This window comes from Mustela erminea, chromosome 19 (genome assembly GCF_009829155.1).
Source record: "Mustela erminea isolate mMusErm1 chromosome 19, mMusErm1.Pri, whole genome shotgun sequence".
NCBI lineage: Eukaryota > Metazoa > Chordata > Mammalia > Carnivora > Mustelidae > Mustela > Mustela erminea.
In genome coordinates, this window is record NC_045632.1 from 42,515,880 (window position 1) to 42,537,836 (window position 21,957).

General features: G+C 54.4%; 3 protein-coding genes across 12 annotated transcripts in view; 2 read left to right on the forward strand and 1 right to left on the reverse strand.

Annotated features, from left to right (window-relative positions):
• SLC9A5 (solute carrier family 9 member A5) overlaps nt 1–2,308 on the forward strand; it is a 26,212-nt gene extending 23,904 nt beyond the window's left edge. Inside the window, exons 15-16 of one of the 2 annotated variants that reach the window (XR_004281185.1) lie at nt 1,845–1,903; nt 2,295–2,308. Coding sequence is in view for 1 of the 2 variants with exons in the window: in XM_032324305.1 (XP_032180196.1) it covers nt 1,845–1,852 (8 nt within the window). In the remaining variant the exon portion in view is untranslated. Of the gene's footprint in view, nt 1–1,844; nt 2,263–2,294 lie in introns of those variants that run through there. The other variant, XM_032324305.1, reaches the window with a different exon arrangement.
• PLEKHG4 (pleckstrin homology and RhoGEF domain containing G4) lies at nt 2,304–12,367 on the forward strand. Of its 7 annotated transcripts, none has more exons than XM_032324291.1 (23): nt 2,304–2,369; nt 2,544–2,926; nt 3,229–3,939; nt 4,098–4,193; nt 4,268–4,391; nt 4,479–4,572; nt 4,659–4,733; nt 4,812–4,928; nt 5,086–5,184; nt 5,276–5,424; nt 5,567–5,705; nt 5,798–5,914; nt 7,499–7,681; nt 7,940–8,460; nt 8,536–8,782; nt 9,451–9,540; nt 9,624–9,845; nt 9,939–10,109; nt 10,190–10,367; nt 10,788–10,904; nt 11,049–11,285; nt 11,371–11,486; nt 11,658–12,366. In XM_032324291.1, the coding sequence occupies exons 3-23, from the start codon at nt 3,429–3,431 to the stop codon at nt 11,661–11,663; spliced, it is 3,609 nt and encodes a 1,202-aa protein (XP_032180182.1). In that variant the 5' UTR covers nt 2,304–2,369; nt 2,544–2,926; nt 3,229–3,428; the 3' UTR covers nt 11,664–12,366. The 7 variants fall into 7 exon arrangements, with proteins under 7 accessions (XP_032180182.1, XP_032180188.1, XP_032180189.1 ...); XM_032324293.1 differs by having other exon boundaries at nt 2,312–2,642; nt 2,816–2,926; XM_032324292.1 differs by having other exon boundaries at nt 2,317–2,369; nt 2,541–2,926.
• Nucleotides 12,368–12,396: 29 nt separating this feature from the next.
• KCTD19 (potassium channel tetramerization domain containing 19) overlaps nt 12,397–21,957 on the reverse strand; it is a 29,414-nt gene continuing 19,853 nt past the window's right edge. For all 3 annotated transcript variants that reach the window (XM_032324310.1, XM_032324311.1, XM_032324309.1), the window contains exons 6-16: nt 20,688–20,898; nt 19,342–19,502; nt 17,934–18,037; nt 17,295–17,437; nt 17,008–17,091; nt 16,629–16,743; nt 15,696–16,320; nt 14,240–14,431; nt 13,908–14,062; nt 13,478–13,579; nt 12,397–12,529 (exon numbers count right to left, since the gene is read on the reverse strand). In XM_032324310.1, coding sequence (XP_032180201.1) covers nt 12,416–12,529; nt 13,478–13,579; nt 13,908–14,062; nt 14,240–14,431; nt 15,696–16,320; nt 16,629–16,743; nt 17,008–17,091; nt 17,295–17,437; nt 17,934–18,037; nt 19,342–19,502; nt 20,688–20,898 — 2,006 coding nt within the window. In that variant the 3' untranslated portion in view covers nt 12,397–12,415. The remainder of the gene's footprint in view (nt 12,530–13,477; nt 13,580–13,907; nt 14,063–14,239; nt 14,432–15,695; nt 16,321–16,628; nt 16,744–17,007; nt 17,092–17,294; nt 17,438–17,933; nt 18,038–19,341; nt 19,503–20,687; nt 20,899–21,957) is intronic.

Sequence of the window (21,957 nt, forward strand, 5' to 3'; positions counted from 1 at the left end):
AATAGGAGAGTGAGCAAGTCCTGGGTTGGGCAAGATGGTAGACAGGGCCTTTGGGGTGACCTAAGTTGCAGCCAGGCTTTGAAGGAGGAAGGAGTTTGACTAGGGGAGATGAGCTTTCCAGGTAGAGGAAAGTTTGCAACAAAATTTGTGATCAGATGAGTTTTCCAGGCCAGTATGGAGTTTGGAGTTTATTTAGGCCAAAAGTGAGAGCAATCTGGAAGGTCTGGGGTATTATCACACTTGCTGTCTGAGGCAGTACTGAAGAGCGTGTGCAAAGTTTGGGGTAGAGTAAGGGCAATGACTTTGGGTCTCTTATCACTAGGCCCACAGCCCCCATCGTATTTTTGATTGAGTCATGTTGGCAAGGAATGGGAGGCTGAGGGAAGGCTAGGGACGGGGCAGGGGAGGGAGAGATTTTATGATCTGATCCCCATTTTATGATCTCAGTGGAAAAGGCTGCTATGAGCGGGTTTTGCTGCCAGCAGAGCCACAGAGAAGGGCCCCATGAGTCACTGTTCAGTCCTGCAAGCTCAGCCCTGCAGAGCCTGCTGTGGTCAGCGGCCTGGGTTGGTTCCAGGCTCAGTTCCCAGTATTCCCCCACCAGGCCTCTGTGTGTCCCCATTTCTATCTGTATCTTTGCCATCCTAGGGCTGTGCAGTTCTCTGCCTTTTCTGTCTTCCCTCTGTGACTGTGACTCTAGTTCACAGCTGGCTTAAGGATGGGGAGCCTCAGGAGGGCAGGTGTAATGTGACCACTCTCAGGGACCCCTAAGCATTTATTCTATGCCAGGCCCTATGTTAAGTGCTGGAAGTACAGAAGTGGACAGTACCCTCTGTTTCCATGAAGCTACAATGCACATTCTATGTGGAGTGAATAAACCAAGGCCTGACCCTGATCCTGAATCTGTCTGCCCGCCCGTGCCTGGCTGTGCTGGGGCCAGCTATGGCCTGTGGCTTGAGGTCTCTTACTTGCCTCTGGTATTGGGGGGAAGGTATGTGTGCCTGTCATAGGTCCCCCCAGATCTTAGCACTCCTAGGAGGCCTGGCTGGTGGCTGGGGGTGGGCAGACAGTGGGCAGCAGAAGGAGAGGGAGGGAGCAGGAGGCAATGACTCAATGGGGCGGCCCTGGGACAACTGGGGAGGGATCCAAGGTTGGTCCTGATGCTCACAAAAGCTAGAGGAGAGTGGGACCAGGTCCTGGCTGGGCGTTGGGGATGGAGCAAGACAATTCCAAGGCTCCTCTGACAGTCAGATCAGCTCGAGAAGAAGGCTCCTAGGTAGCTGGCCTGAGAGTCTGGACTTGGGGTGCTGATGTGGCAGCTGGGATCGGGGGAGCCGGTTGCTGTTGTTACCACTGTGCCTGCTTGGAGGCTCAGGTCTGCTCCTCTGGGAACCTCCAGGCTTCTGAGAAGGTGCCTGCTTTAGAGCCAAGGAAGCCATAATACCCACTGCCCCCTCCCCTCCCAGGAACCAAGGGCCTGAGCATGTTGTGGGGCATCGTGCCTTCCTCTGGCTACATAGCCTATCTTCTTACAGTCTTCCCACAAATTTTGGGGAGTGTCAAGCCAGGCACACATGCCCTAAAGGCACCTCACACCTCAGAGCTGGGAGGGATCTCACAGGTCAACTCTCCAGGTAACTTTCACCAGTTCAGGATCCCCTGACTGATGGTGAAATGATGGGGGGGGGGGGGGGGACATGAACACAGCCCAAATGCTGGCAACGACAGAACATCTAACACATGGGACACATGGGGTCTTCCCTACTCCTATCGACAACCCCAGGAAAATAAAAGGAATGACTTTCTTTTCTTTCCTTTTTTTTTTTTTTTTTTTTTTTAAACAGGTGAGTAAGGTGAGGCTTAAAGGGAACTGAGTACTGAGTCGCTGGAGCTCACCCAGCAGGTAAGTGAAGGAGCAGGCCCTGGGTTAATGTCTCTGGTTCCAGGACCCTGACCTCAGTCCCAGCCTCCTTGGCGGGACTTTGTGGGGAGGGGTGGTAGGTGAAAATGCCCAGGAACGCACCAGAGTGGAGGGTCTGGGCCTGGTAGATTCTGGTAGGCCTGAGTCTGCTCCTACCCCCAGAGGCCTCCATGCTCCCTCCCTCCCTCCAGCCCAGACAGCCATCCCCAGCCTAGCACGGAATTTAACAATCTGCCTCTTAGTGGCCCTGCCTGGAAGGAAGATTGAGCGCTGCAAGGGAGGGGTGCCTTCCTCCTACCCTCCACGAAGATACCCCTATCGGTTTCCAGCAGCTCAAGCAGCTGGTTTGGGCTTAGAGAATTTCTCTTTCTAGGGACCTCCTGAGACCGTGGGCTCACACTTTTCTTCTCCCGTGAGGAGTGAATGCTCCCAGTTTTGAGGAGAGAGGGTGAGGTAGTCCCCCCCACCCACCCATACTGCGTGCATTCAAGAGCAGAAACCTCACCAACCCCGTCTCCGCCCCCGAGTGCCCCACTCCCCCCCACGCAAGTCCCTTCCCTCTACCCCCACGCCGCCCACCGGATCACTCACCTCGGGCACTTAACACCGCCTTCCCCAGCAGGGGGCCGCTTCCGGCGTTCCCAGGCAGGCCGGGGGAGTGGGCACAGCAAAACGGCTGGTAGTCTCTGCCCCTTCCGGGCTACAGAAAAGCCAAATCAAAGTAAGGGGGCCCTGAGGGTGGGAGTGGAGCGGAGCCGCCTGGCCCCGAGGGTTGGGGTGGGACGGCGGCTGGCGAGGGGCGCTGCAAGGGCCGGCCCCTCCGCGCTTTCCTGGGGGTCCGGCCGGCTGCCGTCGGGCCTGGGGTGGGATGCAGCTCCGTCCTCCGGCCCCCAGGGGGCGGCGCGGCGCTGCGTCCTCTGCCGCCCTGCGTTCCCTCCCTGCGGCCAGGAGGCGGCGCCCGTGGACGCCGGGCGGCGCGCTGTACCCGCCGTCGACGGCGGTGCGGTAGGTTCGAGGGCTCGGCAGGTTTGAGGGCTCGGCTACGCGATTCCGCGTCCCGGGGACGTGAGTGAGGCGGGTTGGCGAGGGGTGGGGCGTGGAGTCTCGTGGCGAGACAAGGCCCGGTGGGGCGGGTGTCGGCACTAGGCAGCACGGCGTCCACGCAATGGCGGCGGCCCATCCGCGTAGACTGGAGATCGGCAAAGGTGGCGGGGAGTGTGCTTCCAAGCGTGCGGGCCCTCATGGCTGAGGCCCACGTGAGCGCGGTCGCGTGGGGACTGACCCCTGCTGTTCTCCCCTCTCTTCAGGTCTGAACTGCCGCTGCGTCTGTGCTCCCTCTGGGCACCAAGACCAGCCCCTCCTCTGGTCTAGTGCCTTCTGCCTGTCTCACCCACGGAGCTGTAGCCCGACCATCACCAACCCATTCCCTGGATGAGCAGAAGCCTCACACTGAGGGCCCAACCCCCTCTTACTTGGTCTGAGCAGGCCCACTCTTAAGGAGGGGGTGATGGAAGGGCTGCCGGAGATTGGGGATGAGTCCTCGGACTCCCAGGGTCACGCCACTGACTGGAGGTTTGCAGTGTGCAGCTTCCGGGATGCCTGGGATGAAGGGGAACCTGTTCCCCCCATGCAGGTTAAGGACCCCAATCCTCTGAGACCAACAGCAGGGACAGCTGAGGGAGAAGGGCTACAGGGCAGCCCCCTGCCTGGGAAGCCTCAGTCACCCCCAGGACAGATGGCTGTAGATGGGTCAGGGGATGGCCAGGGTTCCACATTAGGGGGTTCCTCACTCCAGTTAGAGGGACCAAAGCCCTCTGGAGTGGAGAGCCTCCTGTGCCCAATGTCCTCCCACCTCAGCCTCGCACAGGGTGAGAGTGATAGCCAAGGGGGAAGCTTGGCAAGGGACCAAGCTCCAAGCAGATTAATGCCAGCCTGCCTGGGTACTGAGGGCTTAGACAGTGATCCTGTGGACCCTGGAGGCCCATTATCTCAGATGTCATCAGAGCTACTGGAGGCAGGTAAGGGAGGCAGGGCCAAGGAAGTCTTGGAAGGGAGTGGGGGTTCCTGAAGGTGTGGAGGGCTCTCACCCTACTCCAGCTGAAGCCCAGATCCGTGGAGGGGGGGGGGTCTCTGGGTGGGTAGCCCAAGGCAGACCCAAGCCATTTTCCTTCCGAAGACCTCAGTGGATCTAGCCTCCCTAAGCCTGCTGATTATCTCCTGGCTCAAGACCTGGCCTGGGAGCTGTTGGCCAGTGGCATGGCTACTCTGCCAGGTAGTTGGGAAAGACTGGGGTTGGGGGCGGGGGGTGACTTGATTGGGTAGGTGTTCACCGCCTTCTCCCCACAGGGACTCGGGATGTAGAAGGCCGGGCAGTGCTGCTTCTCTGTGCCCATAGCCCTGCCTGGCTTCACCCCAAGTGCAGTAACCATGAACTCCTCCGTCTCCTGCTCTACCTGCGCAGCATCCCCAGGTTGGGGGAGGAAGTTTGAGGGGTGGAGCTGAGCTGGGAGATGGCAAGTTTGGGGAATTAGATACTGAACTGAAGCCTCTCCTTTAGGACCGAAGTACAGGCCATGGGTCTCACCGTGCTGGTGGACGCCCAAGTTTGTTCCCCAAGCTCTTCTCTCTTCTGGGGGCTCAGCCAACTGCAGGTGAGTACAGGAGTGTAGCTTCCACTGCCTTCGGTCATTCCTTTTGTGTAGGGTTGGGAACATGGTTGAACTCAAATGCCTTGCAGGAGGTAGCCCCAGGGTCAGTGTACCAGGTGCTGCTACTGGGAAAGATGCCAGAGGATGTGCCTTCCAGGCTGCAGGTACTGAGCCATTTTGGCCAGGGGTAGAGATGGGCTGTTTCTCCACTAGGCCTCTGTCACCACTTTCTTTTCTGGCAGCTGCAGCAGCTGCCTTCTCATCAGAGCCTCCTGAACCATGTCTCCACCTCCGGGTTGCCAGTGTCAATGGGAGGAGGCCTGCCTTACTGCCACCAGGCCTGGCTGGACTTCCGGATGGTCAGTGCAGTGCATGGGGCATAGGGTGGGTGGCAGGCAACCTGGCTAGCAGAGGGGCCTCTTTGGGGTTGGCTTCAGCGGTGCAAAGCTGGCCCAGGATCCAGGATGGGTGGGACCAGCACTGCACTACTCTGGTTATATCTGTCCCTGCTCACAGCGTCTGGAAGCCCTACTGCAGAGCTGCCAGGTGGTTTGTGCCCTGCTCCAGGGGGCCATCGAGAGCATGAAGGCTGTACCCCGGCCCATGGAGCCTGGGGTGAGTGTTCCCTCGACACCTTTCCAGATGCTCCTTGTCTCCCTCATTTTCTCCCATGCCCATCTCCACTACCTGTTGCCTTAAATCACAGGAAGTTGGTCGGCTGTTACGGCAGGCACGGGTCCTGATGCAGCACGTGCTAGACTCACCACGGCTAGCGTGGCTACAAGGCCAGGGGAGTTTGGAGCTGGCATGGCTGAAACAAGAAGTCCCAGAGGTGACCCTGAGCCCAGACTACAGGTAGATGCAAACTCAGGTCCCAGATCTTGCCCCAGCTCACCACATCCTATGCTGGCTCAGAACCAGCCAGGATTGTGGTCCCAGGACAGGGTGGAGTGAGGCAGGGTAACTAAGAGCCCTAAGACCATGTACCCTGTACCAGACCAGCAGTGGATGAGGTTGATGAACTCTATGGCCGTGTAGATGGACTGCTGCACCAACTGACCCTCCAGAGTAACCGGCGCGTACAGGCACTAGAGTTGGTCCAGACTCTGGAGGCCCAACAGGGTGGACTGCACCAGGTGGGAACTCAGCCCAGATGGACCCGCCCTCTCATCTCAAGCATGACCTCCACCCCACAGCAGCATTCCTTTCCCTGCCTGTCCCCCTCCAGATTGAAGTGTGGCTGCAGCAGGTGGGCTGGCCAGCACTTGAGGAGCTAAGGGAGCCCTCCCTGGACATGCTGCTCCAGGCCCAAGGTCCTTTTCAGGACTTGGACCAGGTTGCCCAGGTGAGTTTGGTCACCTGTTTATTCCATAAGTATTGGGTCACGTTGCTGGGGACAGGGTGTGTGGGTGGGTGAAAGTACATCTATTCTTTTCTCTCTTGGAATGTGAGTTGTAATCACAGGTTCAAAGTGATGTATGTGTTTTTAAACAGGCAGAAGCTCTGGAGAGAAGTAATACAGGTGGTTCTACCTGAGTATATTCATAAAGACCTCACCCAGAAGGGGTGTTGGGCTAGCTTTCTTGAGATAAGGACTTTTTAAAAATTTTATTTATTTGACAGAGAGAGAGCACAAGTAGGCAGAGAGGCAGGCGGCGGGGGGTGGGGAAGCAGGCTCCCCACCAAGCAGCCCAACACGGGGCTTGATCCCAGGACCCCGAGACCATGACCTGAGCCAAAGGCAGAGGCTCAACCCTCTGAGCCACCCAGGCCCCTTGAGATAAGGACTTTTGAACTGAAAGCTGAAAAATAGATCTGGGTTAATCAGGAGGGAGAGGGGTTGGGGTTAAGAGACATTCCAGGCTGAGGGAGCAAACAGCATGTGCAAAGATTCTGTGGCAGGAGGGAGCATGGGTTGCCTGACAAACCATAAGCAGGACAGTGAGGTTGAAATGCAGTGCAGAAAAGGGAAGGAGAATGGAGTGAGATGAGGTAAAATGAGGCTGGAAAAGTAGTGGCCAAGTTTCTGGGCTCTGTCACAGTGTAAAATCTAAGTGGGAAGGTCACATAACGAGATCCACGTTCTCAGATTATTATCTTAGTTTCTGGGTAGACAGTGATGTGAATGATGTCTGTGTAGAGTCCACAGATGCAGTCGCAGTGGCCCACAGGGAATGATGCTTTCCCTGGCCAGATGGTGGCAGAGGAGATTGATTTGGGAAATTGCTGGGATTTGATGGTGGATACATAGTAAGAAGGAGAGGGGGGTTGCAGGGGTGAATGAGTGCCATTCCCTGAGAGAGGGGCCGGGAGACAAGGACCTTTTGGGGGAAGGGGATTCATCAGTGCAGTCTTGGGTGTGCTTTGGAGATGGCCATGAGGGAATGAGGCCCATGGGTATTGGCCTAGAACTCGGAGAACAGGGAGTAGAGGGTCACTTGGTGGATGTGGGTGTATGGATGACCTTTGAAGTCGGTCACACAAGATTGCCTGAGGCGAGAGAGAGTGGACTGTGTTCAGGAGCATCAGTGTTTAATGGCCCAGGGTGAGGGATGGGGGGCAGGAGGAGGAACCACCAGCGAAGGATGAGGAGAGTCAGGTGAGTGGAGAGTTGTCGGGGAGCTAGCAGAGAGAGGACGAGAGGCTGCTGAGTGGTGGTCAGATGAGGCCTGAGAAGGGCTGGGGATGGAGGTGGCACTGAGGTTTTAGGTTGACAGGGTGAAGAAGCAATGGTACCAAGGATAACAACCTCTCTAGGAAGTTTGGCTGTGGAGAGGGGCACAGAGACAGAGGGGAGTTGGGGGGTGGGCACGGGAAGGTCTTCAGTCATAGGAGAGACTTGACAATGATATATACAGATGTCTGTGGAAAGGACTGCTTTGAGCTAGACCACCAGGCCCAGATCGCTGAGCCCAGTCTCTGTCTCCAGGAGCAGGTCAGGCGAGGGGAGAAGTTTCTACAGCCACTGGCTGGCTGGGAGGCTGCTGAGCTGGGCCCCGTTGGGGCCCGCTTTCTGGCCCTGCAAGCCCAGCTGACTGACTTCTCCAGGGCTTTGGCCCGGCAGCGGCAGCAGCTGGCAGATGCTGAGAAGCTCTCCCATTTTTTCAAGCAGGTAGGTGGGGTGTCCTGACCGTGGCTCCAGGGGGTCAGTGAGAATGGAGGGGCAGCTGTCTAACCCCAGCACAGCCTGGGCTCTTTCAGGACTTTCTGCCTGTTCTGTCTCCTTGTCTTCAGGTTGACCCCAAAATCCAACCACTAGGGGGATATGGCCTGAGTCATTATCCTGTGGGAATGGGGAGTGGATTGAAGGGAAGGCTCAGTGGTCTTGGTGGGTTCCACCTTCACTGCCTCTCCTGGCTTGGTGTTACAGGCCTCGACCTGGGCTGAGGCAGGGCAGCAGGTGTTGGCAGAGCTGGAGCAGGAGCATCCTGGGGTCGTGCTGCAACGGCTGCAGTTGCATTGGACCAAGCACCCTGACTTGCCTCCTGCCCACTTCCGAAAAATGTGGGCTCTGGCCACAGGGTTGGGCTCTGAGAGCATCCGCCAGGAGTGCCGCTGGGCCTGGGCACGATGCCAGGACACCTGGCTGGCCCTGGACCAGAAGCTAGAGGCTGCACTGAAGCCACCACTGACCACGACCATGACCATGACGGGTAGCACAGCCAGCCTGTGTGTCAGACGCATCCCACCTGCATCTGCTACCCCTCCCTTGAGGAAGGCACATAGCCTTGATCAGAATTTGGGGCAGAGTCTCAGAGAGCCTGCCCACCACTGCCACCATGTGGCCACTGCGGCTACCTGCCACAGACCGGAGGCTGGAGGGGGTGCCCGGCCAGGGTCATCCCCTCCCATGCCTCTACCAAGCAGCTCTGACCCCAGGAGCCCCAGCAGGTGCAGCCAGTGGGCAGGGCAGGGAGGGCAGTGGCAGGAGAGAGGTCTTGAATCCTGATTCCACCTCTCTGGTAGGCTCCAGCTGGTGCTGGCGGAGATGGTGTCTACAGAGCGGGAATATGTCCGTGCTCTTGACTACACCATGGAGAACTACTTCCCAGAGCTGGAGCGCCCCGATGTGCCCCAGGGCCTCCGTGGCCAGCGCGCCCACCTCTTTGGCAACCTGGAGAAGCTGCGGGACTTCCACTTTCATTTCTTCCTACGTGAGCTGGAGGCCTGTACCCAGCACCCATCCCGAGTAGCCTATGCCTTCCTGCGCCACGTAAGCCTCCCACAGGCCACATGGCCCCTAGCCGATTCTGTCACACTCAACAAAGAGCTCCTGGGTACATGCTTAGTTTCAGGCTCTGTGATGGGTACAGCTGTGAGCAAGACCAGCAGGGTCCCTGCCCCTTTGGATGCTCGTATTTTAGTAGAAGAGACATAAAAGTAAAAAAGGGAATTCCAGATTATAGTTGGAGCTAGGAAGAAAATAATCAGGATAGATCGAGGATAGTGAATTAGTGGTGGGGCAGGAGTGGGGCAGTTAGAGGCCTTTTTAAGGAACTGATGTTTAAGCTGGGGCCAGAGAGCAGGGCTAGAGTTGGAGTGCTCCATCCAGAGGAAAGATGAAGTTTAAAGGAAGAGACCAGTCAAAGCGGCCAAGTGTAGTGAGCAAGAGAAGGGGTAGTCTGAGGTGAGGGGTCCTGGAGTGGTGGTCCCAGAGCAGGGGGAGGAGCAAAGGCCCTGTGGGAAAGCACCACTCTGCACAGTGCCTGTTCTTGCCACATTACCTCTCATTCAAAGCCAGGCAGATTGGATCGGGGGAGGCTTCCCTGGGAGCTGTTTGTTGGCATTTTGGTCCTCTCAAGCTGAGGGCATCTGGCCCATAGGGGCCAGACTTTGGGAGCTGGCCCCCTTGCACCCAGGCTGAGCTGTGTGTCCTCACAGAGGGTGCAGTTTGGGATGTACGCGCTCTACAGCAAGAATAAACCTCGCTCCGATGCCCTGATGACCAGCTTTGGTCATACCTTCTTCAAGGTAGATGGGCCTGAGACTGTATGGGAGGAGGGGCTGGAGGAAGCACCCCAAAGCCACCTAATGGTCTTCTATGCACCTGTCAGGACAAGCAGCAAATGCTGGGGGACCACCTGGACCTGGCCTCCTACCTGCTGAAGCCCATTCAGCGCATGAGCAAGTATGCGCTGCTGCTACAGGAGCTGGCACGGGCCTGCGGGGGTGCCGTGCAGGAGCTGAGTGCCCTACAGGCCGCCCAGAGCCTCGTGCGCTTCCAGCTGCGACACGGCAATGACCTGCTGGCCATGGATGCCATTCAGGGCTGTGATGTGAGTCATGCCATACTGTGGTGGGCAGGTGCAGTGGGTGTGGAGAGGAGGGGGCGGTAGAGGCTGGGCACTCAATGGGCACCATCTTGGCAGGTTAACCTCAAGGAACAGGGGCAGCTGGTGCGGCAGGATGAGTTCCTGGTGCGCACTGGGCGCCGTAAGTCCTTGCGCCGCGTTTTTCTCTTTGAGGAGCTGCTGCTCTTCAGCAAGCCTCGCCGAGGACCCACAGGCACAGACACATTTGCCTATAAGCGTTCCTTCAAGGTAGGCCCACCCGACCCCTCCCATGCTCCTTGTCCCCACCTCCCCCAGTGCCTCATCAAGCCTCTCTCCTGACCTCGCAGATGGCAGACCTGGGCCTCACGGAGTGCTGTGGGGAGAGCAATCTACGGTTTGAGATCTGGTTCCGCCGTCGCAAGGCCAGGGACACCTTTGTGCTGCAGGCTGCCAGCTTGGCCACCAAGCAGGCTTGGACGGCTGACATTTCTCGTCTGCTCTGGAGGCAGGCCATCCACAACAAGGGTGTGTCCCTGCCCCCTACTTCAATATAAGGTCCCCTCTCTGGACAGCTTACAGTGTCCCACAGGGGCCCAGGCAGGCCTAGGGGCCTGGAAATGCTTGGGAGCAGGGAGGTCCAGCAGCAGCAGCCAGTGTAGGGGAAAGAACTTCCAAGTCAGGCAGTCCTGCTATCACTGTACCTGACTACAGGACACAGTATTAATCTCTCTGAATATCAGAGGTCTTATATTTAAAAGGGCAGTTGTGATTGTTGGGGGGATTGTTGGGAGGAGAGCATGGCACCAAGAAAGGCTCTGTGCACAGGATAGCTAATCTGCAGGGTATGGATGTACAGGAAAGACTTACTCAAGGGAGTGGGTAGACAGAGGCCAAGGGCAAAGCTGATATCCAGAGAGCCCTCACCTATGCCCCTTCTCCACCCAGAAGTACGCATGGCTGAGATGGTGTCCATGGGTGTGGGGAGCAAGGCCTTCCGGGACATCGCCCCCAGCAAGGAAGCTATCAGTGACCGCACCGTCAACTACGTCCTGAAGTGCCGAGGTAGCGGGAAGCCTGGTGGGGGTGTGGGAGGAAGGCTGCATGGGAGGCAACGTGGACCTTTGTCAGCCCTTGCCTGTGCTCCCTTCAGGACCCTGGCCCAGGTAGGCTCTGTTCTGTCCCAACCTGACCTTCTCTCTTATGCAGAAGTTCGCTCTCGGGCCTCTATTGCTGTGGCCCCATTTGACTGTGACAGCCCCTATCTGGGGGCCTTGAGTTCCCTTCCTGGAGACCCTGCCTCTTGCTCTGTACTGGGGTCCCTCAATCTACACCTGTACAGAGACCCGGCTCTTCTGGGACTCCGGTGGCCCCTGTATTCTGCCAGCTTCCCAGAGGAAGCAGCACTGGAGGCCGAAGTGGAGCTGGGCAGTCAGCTGTCTTTGAGTAGGTCTGGGCTTAGCCAGAAGCGGGATGGTATCGTTTAGGGTCTGGCCCTCCCTTGCTGACGGCTAACCTTCCTCCTCCCTAGCTCCTGAAGACTCAGAGGTCTCATCCCAGTGCCCATCAGCCAGTGGATCCAGTGGGTCTGATAGCAGCTGTGTGTCAGGGCAGGCCCTGGGCAGGGGTCTTGAGGACTTGTCCTGTGTGAGTACCATTTTGTCCTGTATCTACCAGCCCCAGCCCAGGCCTATGGCTGCCTTTCCTTTAGGTGGGATGCAGGGTGGGTGGGCGAGTGGGCCAGGGCCATACCCCAGACATCCCCGCTGGACCCTGAGTTGAGGAAACAGGCAGTCATGCCTAGCTTGTCAACCACAGGTCTGAGCCCGGGCTGGAAGGCAGGCAGTGGATCCAGGAGCTTTTGCCCAAGAAACATCACCTCTCTCAAGATCTGCTGTGACCAGAGTGTGGTTGCCACCTGTGCCACCTCCAGCCCACATGCACTGCCCTATTGACTACTCTTTCTGATGTCTGTGCCCACTGGCAGACTGGCAGGGACCTCTCCTAGGGAGCCTGGCCACAAGCCTGAGTGACTACCCTGATCCTGAGCTTCTGGCTCCATGTCCCCTTCTTCTGTTCCTTCTGCAGTTCCCACCCCAGTTATGATTAGGCTAGAGCAGAGTGTGGGTGTTTCCCTGCTCTAGGCTGGTGGGGCACCAAGTGGCTCTGGGCAGAGACTGGACTGCCCCCACCCTCAGGAGGAACATAGGTGGGTTCCCAGCAGTTGCTTCCCAACTCCTAGTCTCAGAGCCAACCTTCTCAAACTTAGGGGCAAGCCCACAGCTGCTGTGCCTTTAACCCTTGACTGCCCTGGCTGCCCACGCCCAGCTCTTCTTTCCTGTGTCAGTTTGGTTATAATGACTCCACATCTTTTGAATAACTTTCAGTTAGAGTGTTATCTAAAATTATTTCACTGGTTCTTAGGTCTTTGATGTCTCAGAGAGTCCAGGCCCTTGACTTGTAAATTACTCTTTATTTATAATAAATATAGACTGATACACCCTCAGATGGGAACACACATTCTTAAAATGAGCCTTGGCAGGTGGGGGTGTGTGAGGGCATCATTTCTGGTCACCCTAGCCCTCTTGTAAGTACTTGCCCAGGATAGAATAAGAGACAGACCTAGACAGGCCCCTCTGGATGAGCAGGTCCACGCAGCGACCATATTTCCTGGCGAAAGGCAGTGTGAGCTAGAAGGAAAGGCTCGTTTTATCCCCTACTTCTTGGTTGGTTGTCTACCCTAGTTCTGTGGGTGTGTGTGGGGAGGGTCCTCCCATCTGGGAGTGGGATAGGAATAGGGCAAGGCCTGTTAGTGGGGACCTTTGATGCTCTTGGGCTCAGTTCTGCCCAAAGGCCTCTCACAAGGCTCTGGCTGGGAGTGGCTACCAGAATGACCAGAGGGTCAAAAATGTATGTTTCAGGCCACTGGTTTTCCTTTTTCTAGCTGTAGATTCTGACTTCATTCTAATCAATAGACCAGCCAGAGGCCTGATAGTAACTGGGAACCAGTGTGTTTAGGGTGAAAAGTATTATAATAATGTATTTGACTGCAGAAATAACAAATTAAGGAGAAATAAGTTGAATCTTTTTCACCTACAATGTTAAAAACTTAAAACTCTAAAATTATTTTAAGGAATTAAAAAAACAAAAACAAAAAAACCTAGGTCAAACCTGGGTCATTCCTTTCACCTTATTGAACATTTTTTTTGGTAAAGAATGCTTTTAAAAGCAGCTTATACATGAAAGGAATGTACGAAAGTGAGGATATAGTGAAGTAGGTGAAATTGGTATCACCCATCAAAAAGGTCTGACTCCTAATAGTTTCTCTGGCTTCAGCATCCCAAAAACTTGGGCTCATGTGATGTGCTTCCCAAGCATGGGCAGGCTGTTAGTAATGAAGGCCAAATTGGTACTATTGGAGGAAATCTATAAAAACCAGTGGCCCGCATACTGCTTTTTGATCACTCTGGGCTGGTTAATTTCAGCCACTGTTTCTCCCTCCTTGGGACCAGGGACCAGAGGTTAGCTGCCTGTCATGCCTTCTGGGCACTGTTGGCTTGGCCCTCATGCAGCAAGACAGTGTCCATTTGAGGTGTCCACAGGGTCAGCATTCCCAGTGGGGTACAGGTGGCCCTCACCTCCACCCAGCTGTACAGGCGTTCCTGGGTGTGCCGGTCATCCTTGAAGCCGGTGATGGCCAGCAAATCCACCACAAACTGCTTGGGGCTGATGTGCAGGGTCTGTCAGAAGAGCCCCTGGTCAGGCAGGGCTGGAAGCAGCTGCCTGACACACATTTGCTCCCTGCCTTTCAGAGTGGGATGCAGAACAGGGCTTCCCTTGGTCTGGAGGAGCTACAGGGATCAGGGGCCACTGTCATGCCAAACTGCTCTTGGTCAAGGCTTGGTTCAGATGACACTGCCCTGTCTTCCTGTTCGTGTGCTTCTTGCCCCCCTTGTGCCCCTGACCTATTCCCCTTGACTTGCTTCCCTTTGCCAGGCACCACTTACTTTGGGGAAGGGGGACCAGACAGGTGGAGAAGAAGCAAGGCCTGGGGCCTGGCAAACATACCCACAGCCGGTTGGTCAGGGAGACCACCTTGGCTGTCATGGCTTTGGGGTCCTTTTGCCTGATGGAATCCAGGATGATGTCAGTCAGGAAGCGGTGACATTTTTGTGCATAAAACATCTCTTCCCAGGACAGAGAGAAACTCAGGAAAGTCACTTCTGTGGAGGAGAGAGTGGATATGGCCACACTTGCCTGCGGCTAAGGCCTTAGAGCCCGCCTGGAGGAAGGGGAGAAGCGTAGGGCTCCTGAGGGAGACTTTTCCTGAAGTACCCTGGGTAGGGGCTCAGGCATCTCTACAAGGAAGCACAGGGCCAGGTATGGCTTCGGTCTCTTACCTCTGGGCTGAGGGCTGGCTGTAGTTGGTGTATGCCTGAGGTTGTCCATCTGTGTGGTGTAGATGATGCTGTCCTCAAAGAACATGCAGGAGCCATCGCTGCCCACCACGGGGGGATGGGTCACTTTGAGGATGACCCCTGCATTATCCACCTCACTGGCCTCAAGCAGAGGCTGCTCAGGGCCAGGGCTTTCTGTGAAAACAACATGGGATGGGGGTCCTCCATAAGCCACTTTGGAGACCAAGCAGGGAAGGGTTCTCTGGTGTCAGACCAGCATAGTCAGTCACCCCAGCCTTCTAGCAGCTTCTGCTTCCAGCTTCTCAGAAGTAGCACCCTCTGCTGGTAGGGGTCTGTCCTGGCCTTCCTCTCTCCATTGTTGTAGAAGCATTACAAGCCCAACCCTTCATTTCAGAACTCCAAGGAACTCTCCGATTTCCTCCTGAACCAAGGCTAGTATTAACTAGAGTTGATAATACCCTACCTGGGGGACTGGAAATTGTTGGAAAACTGTAAAATGAGAGGAGCTTTTTGGGTGAGCTTCTGATACATGTCCACTCTGAAGAGTATGTTTGATAGACCAACTCAGGCCTCACAGGCAGGGCCCAAGGAGGTGCCTCCAAGGAGGGCCCTAAGCCTTTAAAAGGGAAGGCAACAGAGTACTGTAGAAAGACTTTGAGGGAGCAGAGGAAACAGCCCAACATGGCAGTTCTCAGCGTACTCCCCTAGGTTGTCTCCACACTGCTCCACCACATATAACGTGTGCCTCTCTTCAGCTCCTTCTCCTGTCCATTCCGCCTCCGTCATCACCCACCCTCCTGCAGTCACACAAGCCAGAAACCTGGCCTCTCTCTTGCTGGATCCTTCCCTACTTCCTCCTCCAACTGCCTAGACTGTTTGATCTAGAATGACCTTACGCTTCTAACACTCCTGCTTCTGCTGCTGCATTTCCTCTCCTCCCGGAGCAAACTCTCTGAATGCACACATGACTACTTGCTCCCTTGTTTAAAATTCTTCAGTGGCTGCCCACACCCCATAGAATCAGAATAAAGTACCAGGTCCTGAACTTGCCCTACAAGACCTGTGCTGATTAATTATGTCTTCAGCCCTATTTCTGGTCACTTCCCTACATGAAACCTGGCCTCCAGAGCTAGACCAAAGACCTGTGTTTCCACAAGCACCCAAGACTTCTCCTTCCTTGCCCTGCTCACTCCGCAGCCCCCAGCCTTCTTTGTGCTCCTGTTATTTCACAGACACCCTCTTTCCATATGCTGCATGCAGGCTCTTAGCCCCACAAGGCATGCCAGTGTGCTGGTCATCTCTGCTGCTTGGCAGAGCTGGTGTCAGTGAATAGAGTCTTCTAGTCCCCCTTTGTCACTAATTCACTCTGTGATCTTGGCCAAGGTTTGCCCTCTCTGTTGTTAAATGAGACTTAGGTCAGTGATGGGACAGGACTCACCTTTCTCTCTTGGCTTCTTGCCCCAGTCCTTTAGCGTAACAGCTCTTTTCACAGGGAAGTACGGCTTAAAGGTTGGCTCTGGCCCCTTGTCTTTGGCTCCAGCTCCAGCCCCTGCCAGTGGGCCCAGGTCCTTCTCTGAGCCTGTGGAATGGCCCTTCCAGGAAGCTGAGGTGCTGGGCTGGGAAGGAGCCTCACTTCCTGAAGGGAGCTGCAGGGTAGCCTCCTCCATGGAGCTGCTCCGGGGGACTGGCAGTGGCTGGAATTCCCACTGTTTGCAATTGACCATGTCCCATTCCCTCACCAGGGAAATGAGTTTTTGCATGGGGGTGACAGGAGGGTCTTTGGTTTCAGATTTCTGTGTGAGGTTGACTGTGGTGCATTTCTTCTTGGGAGGACTCTCAGGGTGGGCCCCCCAGTATCTGGGGTTGGCACATAGGCCAGGACACTGGGAGTATGTGCTAGGATTGCCCGCCCTCTTGGCACCTCGGCACAGGGACACCTGGATGGTCCGGGAGTACTGCTCAGACTCCTCCGTCTGGCTGGATCTGGCCAGCGTCCCCTTGGCCTTGTTCCATGGAATCCTGTCATTGCTGTCCTGGAAGTCCACGGGCATGCAGGCTGTGGTCTGGGGAAGGAGGACACAGCAGTTCTGGGAATGTTGTGCTTCCACATTGAAGCTTCACCTAAGAAGAAGAATCTGGGCCTCCAAGACCTCACTTGCTCACCCAGATCAATCCGGCCCTCCCAGGGGTCTCTCATACTCCAAAGGGACATACCATCAGCATCCTAGGCTGTTCGGACATAGTTATCATGCTAGGAATCCATGTGGGCCCTGCTCTTTAATTCTGCCATGCCCCTCAGTAGCAAGCCTACCCCTGAACCCTGTGATAGCACTCTCAGGACAGCAACAAACCAAAGAAGGCCACGGCTTACTTCCTTGGCATCTCTACTGAACTCCACCAGTGACCCTGGCCCTTCCGTCACCACATGCAGCCTCCTGATGGGAAAAGCTTCTTCATTTTCAGATTCTTTCTCCTGGGTCCATGACCTGCAGACTCCAAGAGGGAGTCAGTGAGCAGAGGCTTCTACTAATTCATCGACCAGTTGGTCAGGTCTGCCCTTCGGCTAGTTAACTCTACAGTGGTGGAGAAAGGTTCTTAAAAGGTTTCACTTAGGTCATTAGCCAATCCTGGGCCTCTTCCACCCCCTTAGCCCCAAGGAGAACGGGGAGGTGGGACCGAGGACAGGAATCTTAAGAGGACTATAAAGGTCCAAACTATAGAACATGGTGCCTAGATCAAAATCTCCTTACTTGTATGCCTCACATTGGGCAAGAGCTTCTGAGAGGGATGGGATGTGGTATTCCTCTACCTCCTGGCAGAATAGGGGCCACTCCCTGCGGATGACAAGATGTCGTCAGCCTGGGCAGCTGCACTAGGAGAGTGGTTGGAGGCATAGGCTTCGGAGCTGCTGCCTTGAACAGCAGTTCACATACATATTGTAAATAACACAACCTCCTTCCTGAAGGCTACAAACTCAAGATTTTTTCACTGTAGAAGGAAGGGGTTTCATCACGATTTCCTTCCATTTGTCACTTACTTGAATTCAGATGGCAAAAACAGTTTTCCAAGTCTCAGGAAGTTGAGAACGTGTCGGAACATTTGGCCATCCCCATGGACCAGCAGGGTCTGCCCGTAAGTGATCCAGCACACTCTTTGCGGGTTGGATAGAAGTTCTGGATACTGCAAGGGGTTGTACACCAGACTCTGTTAGTCTGTTAGTTAAAGGGCTGGGTCTTTAGTAAGAGACAGGTCAGTCTTCTCTTACTTCATTTTCTCAACCATTCTAGAACAGAGGCTTTGGGATTTCCATCTCCCCATCTTTTTGGCCACAGGGAGCCATAGTGGGAAGCAGAGCATCCAGGGACAAGAATATCCCTCCCTGCTTTAAGTTTTGCTGGCTTCTAGACTAGACTAGACCACCCTCTCAAGGCATTCGTAACCCCAAACTGTGTCTTCCTTGGTCCAGACCCCTCAGACTGGTCTCCTCCTAACCCAAACTCTTGACGGCCTTCCTAGTGTGCTGCTCATACAGTAAGAGGACTTGGGGTCATGGAGCAGGGGGCAGGTCTTATTCTAAGCAGGGGCTAGGGGCTGTGTGAAGGTCAGGTGACAAGCTTCTACAGCTGCTCAGCCACAGAAGCCGAAAGGGAAGGAGGGCAGCCTGGGGCCGGCATACCTTCAGCAAGGTCTGCAGGGTGGTTGCATACCAGTGGCTTCCAACATAAACTTTGATGATCTGTTGGGGGGAATACACAGTAATGTCTGCCGTCCACTCCTCATCTGAAGAAACCAGTGAAAAGGAACATGTCACATGACCAGAAAGGAAATTAGTGGGATATTTTGGTTAATAATGCAGGTTAAGACTCAATATCTTCATTAGTCATGTTGTGTTGCCTCCTCTGAGAAGCAGCAGGAATTCCTGAAACCAACCTTCTCTCAGGCCTTCCCTGCAGCTCACCAGCTCACTTTCCTGGGTGGTGAGATGGGTTTGGAATGGCAGCTTGGAGGGTCAGCTGGTAACTCGGGGTAGGAAGGGAGAACCCTCTAAAATCTCAATCCCAGGGACACTGCTGCTCTTCCCCGACCCACCTCTCTCAGGAAAGCTGCACTGATGTTCCTGTCCACCTACATTGCCAACTGCCTCTGGTTTCTGGCTGGTGTGTCCTGGGTGTGTGACTCTTCATGTGGTGAGGAGTCCCTCTGTATGTTCGTGCTTATGGTTTGGCAAATGTCACGTTGCCAGCTCTCATCAAATCACTTCACTGCTAAAGAGACCAAGCCTCTAGGCCTGTCTGGAGAACGGGGCTTTATTTTGAGAAGATGAATCCATGACCCTTTTCCTGGGGGAGGTTAGACTTAGGCTTTGTTCTGATGTTTGGGAACCATTTTCCAATGAGCTTTGTTAAGGAGTAAAGGGCATATACCTAGGTTATACAATCAAAAGGTAAGAGGTATATCATTAGATTGTGAACTCCATGATAAGGACTGGGTCCGTTTTGCTCACTTCTGTACTCTAAGTGTCTACTTCTTTCCTGGTATATGGTAGGTGCTGAATAAATTTGATTATTGCTGAATGATAGAAATACAGTAGAAACCTGATCTAACAACTTGTTAATAGGTTGTTTATTAGAGATTATAGGGCAGCTGGTGAAAACAACATTAGTTTTGGACTCAGATTCAAACTCTAGCTCAATCACTATCCCACTGTGTAATCTGAGCAAGTCACCTCCCCAAGCCTCTGCTTCTCTGTTAAATGGACTCAGAGATTGTCCCTCCCTGGATGGCTATGAGAATCAAATGAGCACAGCATGTCAGCTCTCAGAGCCAGAGCAGTCATACCCTTGGAGACCCATGCAGCCCCATACTGAGGTCAGGCCCTGTGTATACTACTCAAGACTACTCCTGGGCTTGAGGTGAGGAGGGGTACCTTAATATGAAAGTTTCCCTCTAGGAAAACCTACAAATGTTGGCTTTCCTCTCCTCTTCCATCTATAGTTCCTGGGTCTGGCCAGCCTTGACTTTCCTTTATGATGCCCAAGCCCTCCTCTGATGCTAAATTCAAATAAAGAAGATTTCTCATTTACTGAGCACATCCACAGGTGCCAGAGTCCTCGGCTCCAGATGAGTCTTCAGGGCCACTTTCATTGGCTCATAGGTGATGTCCCTCTTGTCCAGGAAGGCACAGAGCTCGTACACCTCAGAAATAGTTTCAGTCAGGGGCAGCCGACAAGTCCCCAGCCAGTTCCTGCCCAGAAGAAAGGCCTGTTAAAGAGAACCTCAGCACCACACTCCAAGGGAGTCTAGCCTATCAACTTTTCACTCTAGAATGCCTTGCCCCTACCACTGCCTCAAACCTGTGCCCACTATGTCATTTCCTGCTTTAACCAGAAATGTGGTGATGTCTTATGGGAGAACGAACTTGGACACACAAGGCTCACCATACTGGAGCTTAGTCTGACCTACTTTAGCAAAGCCCTCTAAATCAACTAACTGTAAGCTTCTAGGCTATGCCTAAGGTTCCAGAAGCCAGGCCAGGGCCCAGCCACTCCTATCCTACCCCCATAAGTATCTGCCCATGTCATACCCCCAGAAGTATCCCGAAGACCTGCCATTGTCTTAGGAGATTACTGATAACCTGTGTGCCTAGGAAAGAGGCTGGGGGTCTGAACATCAAACCCCTGCCTCCAAAGGCACTTGTCTTTGCCCTCTGTGATATCAGGGATGGGACATCTCTGGGAGAGATGGATAGTGCGGGCCACAAAGGCCCAAAATGCCAAGGACTGGCTGACCTTCCTAGGGGCTCAAGAAAACCCACTTCTCTGTTTACTTGTATCTAGTATCCATGTTTTGTGACCCTAAGAGAACTGCTTCACTCTGAACATCAATTTGCCTTTCTATAAAACAGGATTAGAATCCATGCTCCTGTTCTAATGGGGACATTCAAGAGCTCATCCCCCAAGCCAAAGGCCAGGTATTGCCTCTTTCAGAAAGCCTGTCTGGCTTTGCTTCTGGAGCTCACTCCCAGTTCTGGCCTTTCTGTGTCTTCACCAAGCCTCCCAAGGTTGAGGGGCATGGGGAGGACCTTTCTAGAAAGGTCTGCATGGCGGAGAAATTATCTAGCACCCTGAGGGTTGTGACTGTGGCCTGGTCACCTCAGACCTAGAACAGGGCTAAAAACAGCAATGGATTGCAGAAAACAGAAGTATGACACTATCTGAAGACTCTGAACCCTGGGAACCCTTCTACTTAGCACCAGTCCTCTCCTCTAAGGCCTAGGTTTAGTGGTGGTGGTGGGTGTAGCTAAAATGATGGGTTTGCCTCCAAGGACATGACTTCCCTCTGGCTCATAGACAGGGCCCCAGTTTGGTTCCTGAGGAAAGGCAAAGACCAGCCTGAGTGGAACCAAGCTGCTCTCTGAGGAGGGCCTTACTTGACATGCTGAAAGAGGACCCCGTTCCCCGTGATGTACAGTCTACTGCCGTCCAGCGTGCTCTCGATGCGGAGCTGTCCCAGTGCGGAGTCTGGGTACTTGACAAGCAGACCCAGCGCCATCATGTACAACGGCTTCACAGACTCCTGGCCTGCTGTACGGCCCCCCTTCCCAGGGCTTGGGGGAGGACAAGAGGTCCGGGAACAGCCACCTGTGCCGGTGAGAATGGGGTGACTCCTAGACCCCTCATGGTCATATCTCTATTAGAAGCTTTGGGTCTTGCTTCCTACTGCTGCCTTGAATTAGTACTAAAGAAGCTTAGAGGGAGCTTATTTCCTTGCCCAGCCAAATCCGGATCCTCTCAAAATCAATATAATTTTGTGAATACTTAGTTGGGTTTAGAGGTCAAAGTTATTTGTTGGGAGGTAGCAGTTGGGGGGGGATTAGTTTGCTGTATTATTAACAATTGATTTTCAGAAATTTCAGTAGAGCAGCCTGGCCCCAGCCTCTTCAGGAATCTCCTTTAGTTCTAAGCTCTGCTCTGACCATCTGTGGGGATGGATCGGCAACCATAGCACAGAACCTGCTGTGCATCACAGCCCCTATCATTCCTAGGCAGGATTTTCCCCAGAGACACACCATGTGGTGTTAGTTTCAGACTGGGTATGGGTTGCTGGCTCATGGGCAGGCCCTTGCTCTACTGCAGTGGGCCCAGTGCACAATCTGTAGGATCCTATCCCAGTGGCAACAGTGGGCCAGCAGGCAAGCTGCTGGGTGATTTCCATGGATCATTTCCAACCCTCTGAGCAGCCCTCCAGGAAGGGTCATACCGTCCTTGTATCACAGATGAGGAAGCTATCCTGAGAGGCTAATTTAACTTGCCCCAAACCACAGAGCTAGGTGGGGCAGAGCTGGGATTTAAGGGCAGCTTGGCCCCTCTCCAAGGCTACTGGAGCTGTTTCCTTTAGTTATGTGCTTAATAAAAGGTGAAAACTATGCTTTGTCTTTGAGGGCTGCTGCATGGTTTACAGAGCCTGACTGCAAACATGCTTTCCCTCCAACTTCTCATGGCTCTGGGGGAGCAGGCACCTCTACGGCTCATCTCTTGGGGGCCCACATCCTCTGAGAAATAGGAGCCCCTGAAGGAGGGATTTGAACTCACCCCCCTTTAGAGGACTGTAAGACCCTAGAACAGGCTCCTGAGACTTGCTGCAGGATGCCACTACTTGCAGACTGGGTAGAACTCCCACTTTGCCTGGGGATGAGGCTG